Source organism: Natrix helvetica (assembly GCF_964273705.1).
Source record: "Natrix helvetica genome assembly, chromosome: 3".
Classification (NCBI taxonomy): Eukaryota; Metazoa; Chordata; class Lepidosauria; order Squamata; family Natricidae; genus Natrix; species Natrix helvetica.
The window spans coordinates 142,878,540-142,892,177 of NC_138549.1; the positions used below are offsets into that span (position 1 = coordinate 142,878,540).

At 39.1% G+C, this 13,638-nt stretch overlaps 2 protein-coding genes across 2 annotated transcripts in view; one reads left to right on the forward strand and one right to left on the reverse strand.

Annotated features, from left to right (window-relative positions):
* NECAB3 (N-terminal EF-hand calcium binding protein 3) overlaps positions 1–13,638 on the reverse strand; it is a 108,456-nt gene that overhangs the window by 40,674 nt on the left and 54,144 nt on the right. Inside the window, exons 4-5 of the mRNA XM_081949452.1 lie at positions 7,969–7,994; positions 5,551–5,648 (exon numbers count right to left, since the gene is read on the reverse strand). Coding sequence (XP_081805578.1) covers positions 5,551–5,648; positions 7,969–7,994 — 124 coding nt within the window. The remainder of the gene's footprint in view (positions 1–5,550; positions 5,649–7,968; positions 7,995–13,638) is intronic.
* Positions 2,137–3,210, forward strand: ACTL10 (actin like 10; the record flags this gene model as incomplete). Its single annotated transcript, XM_081949453.1, has 1 exon — positions 2,137–3,210. One exon carries the CDS (start codon positions 2,137–2,139, stop codon positions 3,208–3,210), a length of 1,074 nt encoding a protein of 357 aa, XP_081805579.1.

The window sequence follows — 13,638 nt, forward strand, 5'->3', positions numbered from 1 at the left end:
CATCATAAAAGTGAATTCTTCTTGGGTGAAAAATTCAGTAGAATCTAAGAATTCCTAGCAAGCTTGAATATCTTCATCCATCAACTACTGATTCTCAATTTGGCCAACATCTCTCATAAGGTTCTTTTACTTAGAGGTTTCCAGAAGTGTTGTTAAAGGTAAGTGAGCAGATTTCATGGGTCAGAACAGATTCCATCCCTTATCAATCACTACATTACAAATGCAGTGAAAATAGTTGGGGACTTGGATATTAAGAGATAATAATATGAACAATAGTAAGAAAGAGAATGAGAGTAAAGAGATTGGCTGAGAGTGTGAATATATATATATATAAATCTGTTCAAACAAGGATGCTCTAGATTCTAGAAAGATACAATAAAACTCTGTTCATGTATCAAAGGTATAATACAATACAACAGATGTAAACAAGTTTTGTGGAATCTCAAGAAAAAAGATTCCTTGTAAGAAATTAACGCTGAGAGTTCTGGAGGTCAGGTAGGATGAAAAATTGTTTCCAGAAATCCTAGTTACCTGTTATGTCTACTTGTATATTCCAGTGGTTGAACCTCTCCTAAACCTAGATACTTCTAATCAGACTTTCCCTGGCTTTAAGAACGTATCAGTTCCAAACAATCTGGCTTCATAATCTAGATCTGCTGAACTGTATAGCTTGCCCCTCCTCTACATGGTGCCAGTAACCTCCATGTGGATTTAGAGGTAAATCTGAGGTAAGTTTGTTTAAGCCCCACACTAAAATCAGGGCCTCAGAAAAAGAGGCCTCACAGACTCCACTTTCTCAGATTCTGATTGTGACAGAACTGTGCAAATAGGATGGCATGCTGTTACACTGCCATAGGACACTTTACTTTTCCACAAATAACACAAGAGTTGTTTATCTCACAAAAATATCTGGATGGAAATTCAGGATGCAAGACACATAATGTGCGAGATGCCACCTGCATTTTTGCAGATCTCCTGAGCATCTGGGAAGTAGTATGCAGGGTTCTTGACATGGGTTTCCCTACATATTCTCTGCAAACCATAAAACTCTCTAAGAGTATTAAGGACTATGTCATGGAGTATAGTGAGATTACAGTATATCATGAATATAAAATGAGAGCACATTTCTCTGGATTCCTTGCAGTGTTAGAAAGGTTTCTGTGACATGTCCAGGGGTGAAATCCAGCAGGTTCTGACAGGTTCTGGAGAACCGGTAGCAGACATTTTGAGTAGTTTGGAGAACTGGCAAATACCACCTCTGGCTGGCCCCAGAGTGGGTGTGAGTGGAGATTTTGCTATATCCTTCCCCTAAGAGTCGGGTGGGAATGCAGGTTTTGCAATATCTTTCCCCTGCCACGCTCACCAAGTCACACCCACAGAACCGGTAGTAAAAAAATTGAATTTCACCACTGGACGTATCCCTCATTCATAAAGCATTAGGTGTTGAATCAATAACTTATAAAAAATGTATTATAGCTGTAATTTACTCTGAAGGTAAATTCACCTGAAAACTTGAAATATGAATTATATTTTCAACCAGTGATTTGAATAAACATCCCATTTTGTTAAAAAAATACCCTAACATAAAGGACCAAAAAACCCTCATAATTTTGCTAAGAATTATCAATCTCTAAACTCTGATGGGAATATTACACATTATAAACAATGCTGACAAATACTATGTCAGTTAATGTTTCTTTGGCCTATACAGAAACATATCGCTTTGCATTAAAAAAAAAAACTTTCTGTGCTGCTATATTTGAAATGACATGTTTTACTATTCTTTTATTTATATCATTTTTACCTCACTTTCCAGCAAAAGTATTTCCAAAGCAGGTTCTGCTTTGTTTATCTAACCACATAAAAACAATCCCAATGTGAGGAGGGGGAGGTTAGAAACAATTTCCCTCTTTTTCGTCAATGCTGAATGTTGAGTATTTCTTCTGTAGGATTGATCAGATATACTTAGTCTTTTTCTCAATCAAATAGTGATTAAAAGCACAGCAGTTTCCAGATGATAAATGCATTTTGATTTGAGACAACAAATGCATTTTTAAAAGTTTGGCTTCTTTTCCCTTTCTTTTATTTTCCAGTTATTTTCTCATCTGGGAAATCAAAGAGGCATAGTGCAAGATTATGGAGAAAGTTGCCCTTGTAATAGACAACGGCAGCAGTTTCTGTCGATCAGGCTTTGCAGGTGAAGAAAAGCCGAGAATTGTGATGAAAACTGCACCTCTTCCTCCTATCTATCATCCTGCCTGTTCTCTCAGTGGTGAAAAATTGCAAACCCAACCGCTAAAGCATGGCATTATAATAGATTGGCAAGCCATGGAAAACTTATGGAGCCATCTCTTCTATTGTGGGTTGCAAGTTTCCACTGAGGACCACCCCATATTGACAAGTGATTCCCCTTCCTGTCCAACCACAAACAGAGAGAAGATGGCAGAGGTGTTTTTTGAAGGGTTTAGTGTCCCTGCTTTGTATGTGGCCAATACAGGGTTCCTCTCACTCTGTTACTGTGGTAGAATTACTGGACTGGCTGTAGAAGCTGGGGCAGGGATTTCCCATGTTACTCCGATATACTCCGGACAAACATGTATGGAAGGGATCTATCGATTGGATGTGGCTGGAAATGGTCTCTGCAAATACATGCATAACTTGCTGCTCAATAGCTCTAACAATGTATATCTTCTTAGCACCTTGAACAAAACAATAGTTACACAACTTAAGAAAAACTACTGCTATGTGTCCATGGACTACAAAAGGGATCTGCAAGAAAAAACTTGCCATAAATCTGTGAGCATTGAGACCCCTGATGGGCACTTGTTAACTATAGACAAAGAACGCTTTTGCTGCCCAGAGCCCTTGTTCAAACCCCATCTGCTCGGCCAAAGCTCTCCAGGACTTCATCATTTGGTTTTCCAAAGTCTGCAGAAGGTTCCAGATGAGATCAAAGGAGAAATCATTAATAATGTTGTGTTATCTGGAGGTTCCTCATTGTTTCCTGGTTTTCCAGAGAGGATGTGCTTGGAATTGAATGCTTTATTCCATGGGAGAGAGTGTAAAATTCTGGCTTCCACCAAAAGAAGTACAGCAGTTTGGCTTGGGGGTTCCTTGGCAGCTTCACTCAGCTCTTTCCAAAGCTTGTGGATGAGAAAACAAGACTATCAAGAGCATGGAGCAGCATATGTGCACAAGAAATTTAAATAGGTTAAGATAGGTTCAGTAATATTCAGACTATCATCCCATTCATTAAAATGGAGCTATAGCAAGACATGAATGGGGAAGAGGAAAAGACCAGAGTTTGTTTTCTATTTGTGATTGTTTTTTCTATTCAACCAAAATTCTGTTGATTATAATTCTAAATATGAAATTGAGAAGAGAGAAATCTGTGGACAAAAGTAACTTCTATGATATTAATATTCAGAGAAGTACAATTTATTACAATATTACTGTGTTAATATATTCTAAAGTCAAGGTAGAGCCATACATTATATTTTCATAACTGTTTTCTGAAAGTTGAAGAAGTATCCTACAAGAAACAAACTATTAACCCAAAAGCTACATGAATATAATTATCTTTCATAAAAGCAGGGAAGATCTGTAGTCCTTCAAGAGAAGACTCTTAGCTAGCTTCATATTTGAATGGAGATTCCTCAGATACAAAGTGTAAATATTAAATATATAAATTTATAGCCCATTCTCATTATTTCAAAAAGAAAAAATCAATAAAACTATGTGAAATCATACATTGATATAGAACTAATGTAAACTAACATAGGATATAGATTTAGCTTCATTTAAACATTTCTTATTATATGGTAGTTTAAGTTCCAAAGCAACAATATTCAGCTACTGCAATCAAGATATGTTGGATAACAATTCTCACAATATCTAGCTATTCTTTAGGCCACTGAATATCAGGGTTTGGGAAACACTGTTTTACCCTTTAGTGTTTCTAATTCATTCTGTTTACAGTCTATTCAAAAGTTTGTTTTCAAAACGACAGGATATTATTTCATACATATAGCCCTTAATTAGATCAAATAAACAAATAACCTACTCAAATAGAAAGGACTTTATTCAGATATGACTTTTGTGTCATGCCTATTTTATAGAGGAATTTTATCAGAAGAAACTTCAAGAATGTATCATTCTTTCCTCTCCAATATATTTTAAGACTATCTAAAACAATATTATTGGAATTGTATCATTTTCCTTTTGAGTTGATCTGTGATCCAGAGAAGAGAAGGAATGTTAAACAATCAGATAATCAGATCAGATAATCTTCTGTCAAAGTTTGCATATATATCACTGTCATTTTCAGAGCAGAATACAATGCTTATTTAATTGGTCCTTTAAAGCAGGCCCACCATAACATTTTTCAATTCCCAGAAGCTTCTATGAGAAGACAGCTTCTGAACTCTTAAGATGCCTAGGAAAATAGAAACCTAGAAAATTGAGACTTTGGCCCCATCTTCTTTGGAAACACAACCTTCAGCTCACTGTGCAAAACCTAGTGTGATCCATTAGCAACAAATGCAATGTATGTACCGTAAATTATGAACATTTTTCCTACTCCGTTTACCAAATAAAACTGCTGTTGGCAATGGATAAAAAGTGAGACCTTTAATATTCTACAGTTTTCTTTCTTTTTTTCTTTCATTATGATTGGTTTCTGTTTTTTGTGGACTTTGAATTATGCGTCAGTATCTGCAGCAAAAACATGGCAAGGCTCAAGAAAAAAAATTGTATGGGACTCAAACCTAAAACTGATTTAATTTGAACAACTGAAAACTGCCAACATAATTGCTCTTCATTTATGTAGAAATTTCATTTTTCCATTACATTATAAATTAAGACTCAGTAGCAACATTTAGAGGAATTGTGGAATTTATACCAACAGATTTGGAAATCACATAGAGTTCTGAATTCATAGGTGGTACATTCTTGTTCCAGGTCCATCTGGAAGATCAAATTTGTGGTAAGCTAACATTCTACAATAACTCTTCATTTGGATTCCATAACTATACAGTATGTGTTATTGCTGTCTTATTGAGCCAGGTTACTTTTTTCATTGAAGAGAAACTATCTGGAACCCACACACCTACCTTTTTCTATCATTAGTAAGCATTCTGCAAGCATTCTGAATGCCATTCTCTCTCTTCTGCTGTCCAATTCATGTTTCTGAAATAAGACTATACCTTAGTAGTTATGCTTAGGATTACAGAAAGAAACCTGGGCATTATGTGTAGCAGAGCAATTTAAAATTGAGAAATGATCTATTTTATATACTTATAAAACTATGGATATTGTAAATGACGCAAAGGCGTTTAGCTAATTGCCTCTGTGAAGCACTGTCCCAGGCTGGAACTGATTAAACTAATTTTCCCTTAATTGAGTTCTGGAATACACGTTCCCATGAATGCAATGAAGACTTGGAATATATCTTAGTTTGATGTCCATTACATTGCACCAAGTATATTCAAAAGAAGGCAAAGGAAGCTAATGAAAGCCATCCATAAGAATAATAAATGAACACACACTTACCAGTTTGGTTTTATCCATAGCTGATAAGATGGCGATGTTGAGTTGCTCCAGGGCAGACAAAACATGTCTGTATTCTCCAAGATGTTCTGTGAAATAATCTGCAGCCGAAAGGAGGAAAGTGCTTTTGTTACTGTATTCTGCCACACAACCCCCCCCCCCCCCATTCCACTTGCAAGTCCTTCTCAAAATATTTAAAATGCAACCTATAATTTTCTTACTCCATCCTCCCAGTTCAGGAAAATTTGGACCTTCCAGGGAGCACCTTCAGGCAATCAGTGCAGTGCTGAGTTTAGCCAATAGCTGAGCACTGATAAATGACAGCCAAGGCTGCCTTTATTTCCCTCTTGGGAGATTTTCCCAGGGTCCTGTGCATTAACAAACAATCCAGCTCACATCACGAAAAAAGAAGCAAGAAGTTTTCTCTTCAGCATAGCACAAATTTAGCCCACTGTATGATGGGGTATCAAACTCAAGGCCCAGGAGCCGGAGCCAGCCCACAGGGTACTTAGATCTGGCCTGTGGGGGCCATCCTGGAAACAGCAAAGGACCGGTCTGTGGTGCTTGTGCTAACGAAAATGGGCTCCCGAGCTCTGTTTTCAGCTGCCATGGCCTCCTGCAACCCTTTGCTAGTGAAAATGGAGCTCCATTTTCACTGGCAGAGGGTTGCAGGAGGCCGTGAGAGCCGAAAACAGAGCTTCAGGAGCCTGTTTTCTCTGGCAGAGTGCTCGGGCCACCACAGGCGCCCCCGACAGGAGTGACGTCGAGCTGGCCATGCCACCCCAACCATGCCCATCCCATCTCCCCAAGACCAAACGCAACCCTGATGCGGCCCTCAGTGAAATCAAGTCTGACTTCCCTGCTCGTATGTTTGCCCAACAAATCCTGACAGTACTACAGATGCATTTAAAGGCTTCTTTTTTTAAGCTGGGCTGAGAGAAACACAGCTAGGAGGCAAACAGTCTGTAGTTCATCCTGTGAGAAAGCAGAATCTGAATAACACAGGGTGAACCTGGTTAGAATAAAAGTTTTATCAAGAATTAAAGTACTGAGGGGGAAAAAAATCTCTGGTTTTCACAGCATGGTCAGGAGGGAGAGCGTTTCAGATTTTGCAGTGCATTACCACTGGTTGGCTGCCAACAGTTTACAACTGGCAGAGCCTGTATAATAAAATGATAATGCAGAAAGGCTCATTAATTCGAAAACAGCATGCCATTTTATCCCCCTGGTTTTAAAGCAATTTTAAATAGTAAGGTAGCTTCTATAGGTAGCCCTTGATTTATGCCCACAATCGAGCCCAACATTTCTATTGTTAAAGAAGATATTTGTTAAGTGAGTTTTGCCCTATTTTATGACCTTTCTTGCCACAGTTGTTAAGTGAATTACTGCGGTTGTTACTTGGTAACAAGTTTGTTAAGTGAATCTGGCTTCCCCGTTGACTTTGCTTGTAAGAAGATCACAAATGTTGATCACATGAGATCCTGGGATACTGCAACCCTCATAAATATGAACCACTTGCCAAGCATCTGAATTTTGATCACATGAACCCTGGGGATGCTGGAACGGTAATAGGTGTGAATTAAATGAATTGTTGTAAGTCAAAGACTGTCTGTATTGCATTCCTGGGTATTTTATGGCCTACAGGCCACATTTTTGAGCTGTCCCACAGTGTTGTTGTCCCATGGTGTTGGTATTGGTATTGGCAGGGAGTAGGGTGTTGGGTGCAGGGCTATGGCAGCAGCCCTCCATAACAGTCCCACAGTTTCTCATGTGGTCCATGAGATTTTCTCATTGGGAACATCCATTCCCCACCTCTGCTCTATTATCCTATAATCTGTGTTTCGTGATCACAATCCATTTCTGTGGCATTAGAGAATAGCACAGGTCAGGGTCATAAATGCTGGCACATGAGCAGTCGCTCCAGTTCAGCTCCGGCCAGCTGGCCTTCGGGTCTCCACCGTGCATGCGTGTGTGTGGATGTGTGGGAGGGGTTACGTGTGCATGCGTGGGGTGGGGCACATGTACAGTGGCTGCCATGCACGCATGTGGGGGTCATGTGTGCATGCACATAGTGGGGTGCATGTGGGGGTTGTGCACGCATGCACGGCAGGTGGGGCACATGCACGGGGGTGCATTGCATTTTGGGGGGTTTCAGGCACACATGTGTGCTTTAGGCACTTGGTCCAGAAAAGGTTCACCATCACTGATCTAGAATAACTTTGGAAATTTTGACAGAAATGGTCCAAGCATATCTCTAGAGCACCATGCTAGAGGAAAGAGCAAGCTTTTGTCCAATGTGGTATTCTGGGAAGAAAATAGATCACATCCAAGAAGGGGGCAAAAAAAGACCCCACCCCCAAATATATCAAGGAAAGTTAGGAAGTATATATTCCACAGCAAGAGTAGTTATTGAGTACTTACCACACAACTTTTCCGTCTCTAAATTGCTGCAGAAACACATAAAAAGTGAAAAATATCTGTATAAGATGATTAATAAGAACTTGAGGGGGACAGTTGCAGAAGGAAGCAAAATGGAAACGGTCAATTGCTGACTTACCTTCATTTCAAGATTATAGTAACCAGCATTATTTGAGGCTTTTCAAAACATGCCATATGGTAGGCTTAGGTATTGTTCTGTTTCAATCTATAAAAATCCGCTCTATATAATTTTAAACATTGGCCTTATGGAGGTGCTGTTCAGACAATGAATCTTGCAATTACTATATTGTACTACAAAATATGATAACTCTGAATGGACCACGGGGAAGCCCTGTTGTTATGTCATCTGACTCAACTTTGTCTCTGCCAATCAGAGTTGTGGTCCAGAGTTCTGAGGGGAGAAGTGACAGGGGAATATATGAGCAGAGGTCCTGCTTTTAGAAGGGAGATGGGTGGTTAAAATATATGAATGAGAAGGAGACAAGAGAGGGGGGAGAGGGGGAGAAAGAGAGAGAGGGAGGGGGAGGGGGAGAGGAGAGAGAGACAGAGAGAAAGAGATAGTAGAAGGGAGCATCTGCAGGTATTGCTTGGCACGCAGTCTTTAGGCCATCTTGCTCTAATGTTAATGATTTTCCATCACCAGATTCTAGTATTTCTGTGTAAATAAGATGGGATCAGTAGATAGAAGGGAGATAGGAAGGAAGCCAAACAAATGAGGCTGACTGTCATGTTGAAATTCCTTTTCCTTTTTCTAAACGAGTCCCTTTTGGGAGAGGGGGCGGTCTAGAAGTGCAAAGAAATAAATAATAAATAAATAAACATATAGGACAGGTTTTCCTCAGCCTTCTCATGATAGGGAAACTTTGCCTGTAAAACACATGCTCTGTTGGGGAGCTATGTACTCAAAAGAAAGTTCATTGAGTTCTCTGAGGGGTGGGGTTTTTTGTTTTTTTTTTGGCTCAGTAAGTAAATAGAGGATCCGTACAGTATTCTCTTTTTCTTATTTTGCATACTGTTTTCAGAGTTCTTTAAGTTTTCAGTGGCCACATTGTAAGTTCCCACAGCATCACGTTTGGCTTTCTGTCCCATTAATAACCCTGTGCCATCTGTTTCACTGAAAATAGATGCTTCTCATGTTTTTTAAAAAGGAAAATGGTTAAAAAGAATATGAGAGCGGAATTATATTTCAGTGCCTTTGGCAAAAAAAATCCCAAGAAATAATGGGCAAACCAAGATGCCAATTACTTCTGGCTCAACCCGACACCCCAAAATACATCCAAGGACAAGAAAAGAACCCAGATCAGCCCCCTGCAATATTACTGGAACCTAACTTTAAATCTAACAAGGCACAAAAAGAGATGAGAATCAACTCTTACTTCCCCATCGCAGAAACAACTAAAATGTGAGCAAGAATCGACAGTCGCAGGAACTCTTTCACCTCCAAAGACCATAATAATGCAGCACCCATATATTCAAATACATTTCACTTCCTCAACTCTCCAAAGACTCTGCCTAAATTATCCCCTGGAACAGGGAGATAACCTCCTGGAGCAAGCTGGTGTCCCCCCCATAATAATTATATCACTAAACCTTCCCAGGAGGATTGCCTTCTGCCTGCAGAAACGTTAATTTTTATAGTATAATAATTAAATGAAATTGCAGGCAAGGTAGACAGCCTCCAGCAAGCCTTGAATCTACAAATCCCCCACAGCAATCTGGGGATTGACATGACATGGGGATGCCATGAGGAAGTCAGCCACATCAGCACTCGACAAGTCATATCTCGAGATATCTGGAAACAGTTAATCTAATTAACCACCATTGTGTTCTCCAACCACAATTGTACCCTAATATTTAGCCTTTAACTGAAAATAGGTTAATTGCAGGCTATGGCTACAATCTAATGCACAGTCACTTGAGAGTAAGTTCCCTTGAATAGTGGTTTTTGCAAAGAAGGATCAATTCAGTTGTGATGTTATGCTTAGTTTGATTGCATCAGAACATGGAAAGCCACTACGATTAAGGAAATTAGCTGTTTTAAAGCAGGTAATGGTAGACATAAACTGAAGTGGATCTAGCAATTAGTTTCTGGATGGTTTTTCATGTGGCTTTTGAATACACTGTTATTTTTTTAACATTAGATGCTAAGCTTTCAGGATTTATGACACCATTTTAATAAAAGCAATTAAGATATTTGATGTCTCCTTTACAGCTAAAGATCTGTATGTGTGTGAATGAGCACACTGCATAAAAACACATTGCTTCCTGTTTCCACAAGGAAGCCAACTGCATTTTTGTACTGAGTGAGCCCTTTTTATCTTCTGAATTTGTAACAAACATTAACCAATGAATAATTAAAATGCTGAATAATTTATTGCTAAAGCAAACCTCAAGAAAACCCAAGCTGCTAAGATGCTGTAAAACAGAATGCTGACTGCGTAGATTGCAGAAAAGAAATATTATGCTTTAATTGTTCTTTGAGTAATAAATTACAGTGGTATGCTGCTTATGCAAAGTGCTTTATGGTATATTAATTCTCCTCAGCCAAATTTTCAGTGGACAACTCTGAGAGCAAATACAAAAAGAATGTAACGGCACTAGTCATTTTCAAGTTGTTTTGCCAACATCAAATTGTGCTTATTTTAACCTCTCGAAGTCATGGCAGTACACAGTGGGATAATAGTACTAGTTATCATTATGATGCTTATGATAATTTTAGCATTCATACAAAATACTGTTCAAAATTATAATAATACAATAGCAGAGTTGGAAGGGACCTTGAAGGTCTTCTAGTCCAACCCCCTGCCTAGGCAGGAAATCCTATACCGTTTCAGACAAATAGCTATCCAACATCTTCTTAAAGACTTCCAGTGTTGGGGCATTCACAACTTCTGGAGGCAAGCTGTTCCACTGATTAATTGTTCTAACTGTCAGGAAATTTCTCCTCAGTTCTATGTTGCTTCTCTCCTTGATTAGTTTCCACCCATTGCTGCTTTTTCTACCCTCAGGTGCCTTGAAGAAAATTCTTCAAGAAAATGTTATTCTTTGCTTTTTATTCTTGCAATTCCAATGAAAGGCTGTAAGACTGAACAACATTGACTGGATAAGATCACTGTGAACTGGGGTAAGATGTGAATCATGGATCTTCTGATTTGTAGGATTAGCAGTAGGATTATATTTACCCCCTGCCATCTGCCCTATACCATCAGGTGCCCTGGAAGGATTCCAGAACAGGGACAGGAGGTAAGCAAAAGTAACACCCACATCAGTCCACAACAAAGGACCTTGTGTTGTGTAGGTCCCCGCCCCCCAACTTGGTTTTTTATAGGAAAACTGGCAGGTCAGGCACAAGGGAATGGGCACAACTTCCCATGAAGTTAAATGGTCTTTTGAGCTGAGGTTTGAAGAAATACATTTTAGTGTTTAAAGGTAATTTGGAACATTTTCCAAAGAAAATGTACAATACTTTCATTACATGTTCCAATAGTTGTATTTATTTTTGCTGCTACAGAGAGATAATCAGAAAAAAGATTAAGAAATTCAATTAGTGTATTTTGTGATTTGTGCATTGAATTAGTAACACATGGATTCTTTGTTGTATTGATTTCATTTATCTCCCATGCTTCCTCTATGGAACCAAAGAAGGTATAATTGTTTCTCCCTGCCATTTACCTTCTCACTCAGCATAGGATAATGAGAATGTATACTGTAAATAATCTCAGAAAGTTGTGACCACGGTATAGAACCATCTTGTTCATGAATTACCATGGTGTCTGTGGATAACTACAAAACATATATTTTCCAACAAATTGCCCAAAAGACAGAGATCTAATTACTGGTCAAGTGGACACATTTCTAAAAGAAAATATTGCTTAAAACGAATGCATATAAAACACAAGTGAGCCCTAGAGATTCTTATCAATAAAAATGATGCTAGAAGCTGATAGTTTCCTCTGCAGGATGCCATCTTCCTATATATTTATTTTTAATTAAAAACATTTAAAAATTAAGTCAGGTGAGAAAATGTGGTGCATATTAATGATGACTCAGTGGGCTTTCAGTGAGAGCTTGGGATATTTCCTGAGGATCTAATGGGCAGTTCAGTTGGGGGGTTAGTCACTGCCAGGAATGGGTAGATGGATGGGACCTTTGCTCATATTGCCCTTGTATGTGCATGGATTGGGGGCACCATTTTATGATGCTTATCTTCCTTTCTATAGAGCTGGTTTTCCGTTGATGTTGGTTGAGGGGTAGGTAGCTCCCTAGGCCCTTCCTCTCTGGGTGCTACATCATTCTACTCTGTCTCCCAAATTTTCAACTTATACAATAAATCATTGGATGAAGTTATCTGCTGGTTTGATGATACTCTGTTATATAGCAGTGTTCCAATATCTCAGGGGTTGCCACAAAGAAGAGGGAGTCAAAATATTCTCCAAGTCACCTGAGGGTAGAACAAGAAGCAATGGGTGGAAACTAATCAAGGAGAGAAGCAACTTAGAACTGAGGAGAAACTTCCTGACAGTTAGAACAATTAATCAGTGGAACAGCTTGCCTCCAGAAGTTGTGAATGCCCCAACACTGGAAGTCTTTAAGAAGATGTTGGATAGCCATTTGTCTGAAACGGTATAGGGTTTCCTGCCTAGGCAGGGGGTTGGACTAGAAGACCTCCAAGGTCCCTTCCAACTCTACTATTGTATTATTGTATATATTTCTACAGCGGGCTGGTCAAGTTAGACCATTGCCTGGAGCCTGTGTGGCTTTGGATGGGAAGGAATCATCTCCAGCTCAATCCTAAGAAAACTGAATGGCTCAAAACTGAACAAAAATGAACAACTTCATCTGGTACATCTGTTGCTCCCTCTCCTAGATGGAGGGGCCTTTCAGACAGAATGTTCATGTAACACCTCTGCTGCACTAGTTGCCAGTTTCTGAGTGTAATTCAAGGTTTAGATCAGTGGTGGGATTCAAATAATTTAACAACCGGTTCTCTGTCCTAATGACCAGCTGGGTAGGCATGGCTCAGTGGTCATGTGACCATGTGGGTGTGGTCAACTCAACATCACTCACGTTGATGGGCGCTTCGCCTTAGCTGTTACAATGTCATAAGGGTTAACCAGAGAGGCAGTTTCTGTAAGGAGGGCAATAAAGATTAGGCTAGAAACAATATCAGAAAGTTTCCTTCCTTCCTTATGGCTGGGTTATTTGAGGAATATCCTTTTTTCTATAGCATCTGAGTAATTCGATCCTGCAAACTTGGTACATTCTGTTATGTATTAGAACCCTGGAAGCATGCCATCCCTGTAGCAGCCTCTCACCTCTCAAATGATGTTTCACATGTTGATTGGATGTTCCCCATTCTGCTGTTTAGAATGGCCTTTGAAAGCCTGGTTCTTCACCCAGTCTTTTGACAAGGAGAAGTGAAATCCCTTTGCTTTCTTCTTGTCAGGTGTTCTTATCATGCATTATTATTTAAAACTAGTTATTATTGTATTTTCATTGTTTCAGTTATGGGGGCAGCTCAAAACCATTGAAATTTCATCAGTGCAAAAATTAGATTCAATAACATCATCATCAACAACAACAACAATAATAATAATAATAATGGATAGTAGATGTGGCAGTGCCTGGAGACAGCAGAATAGAAGAGAAAGA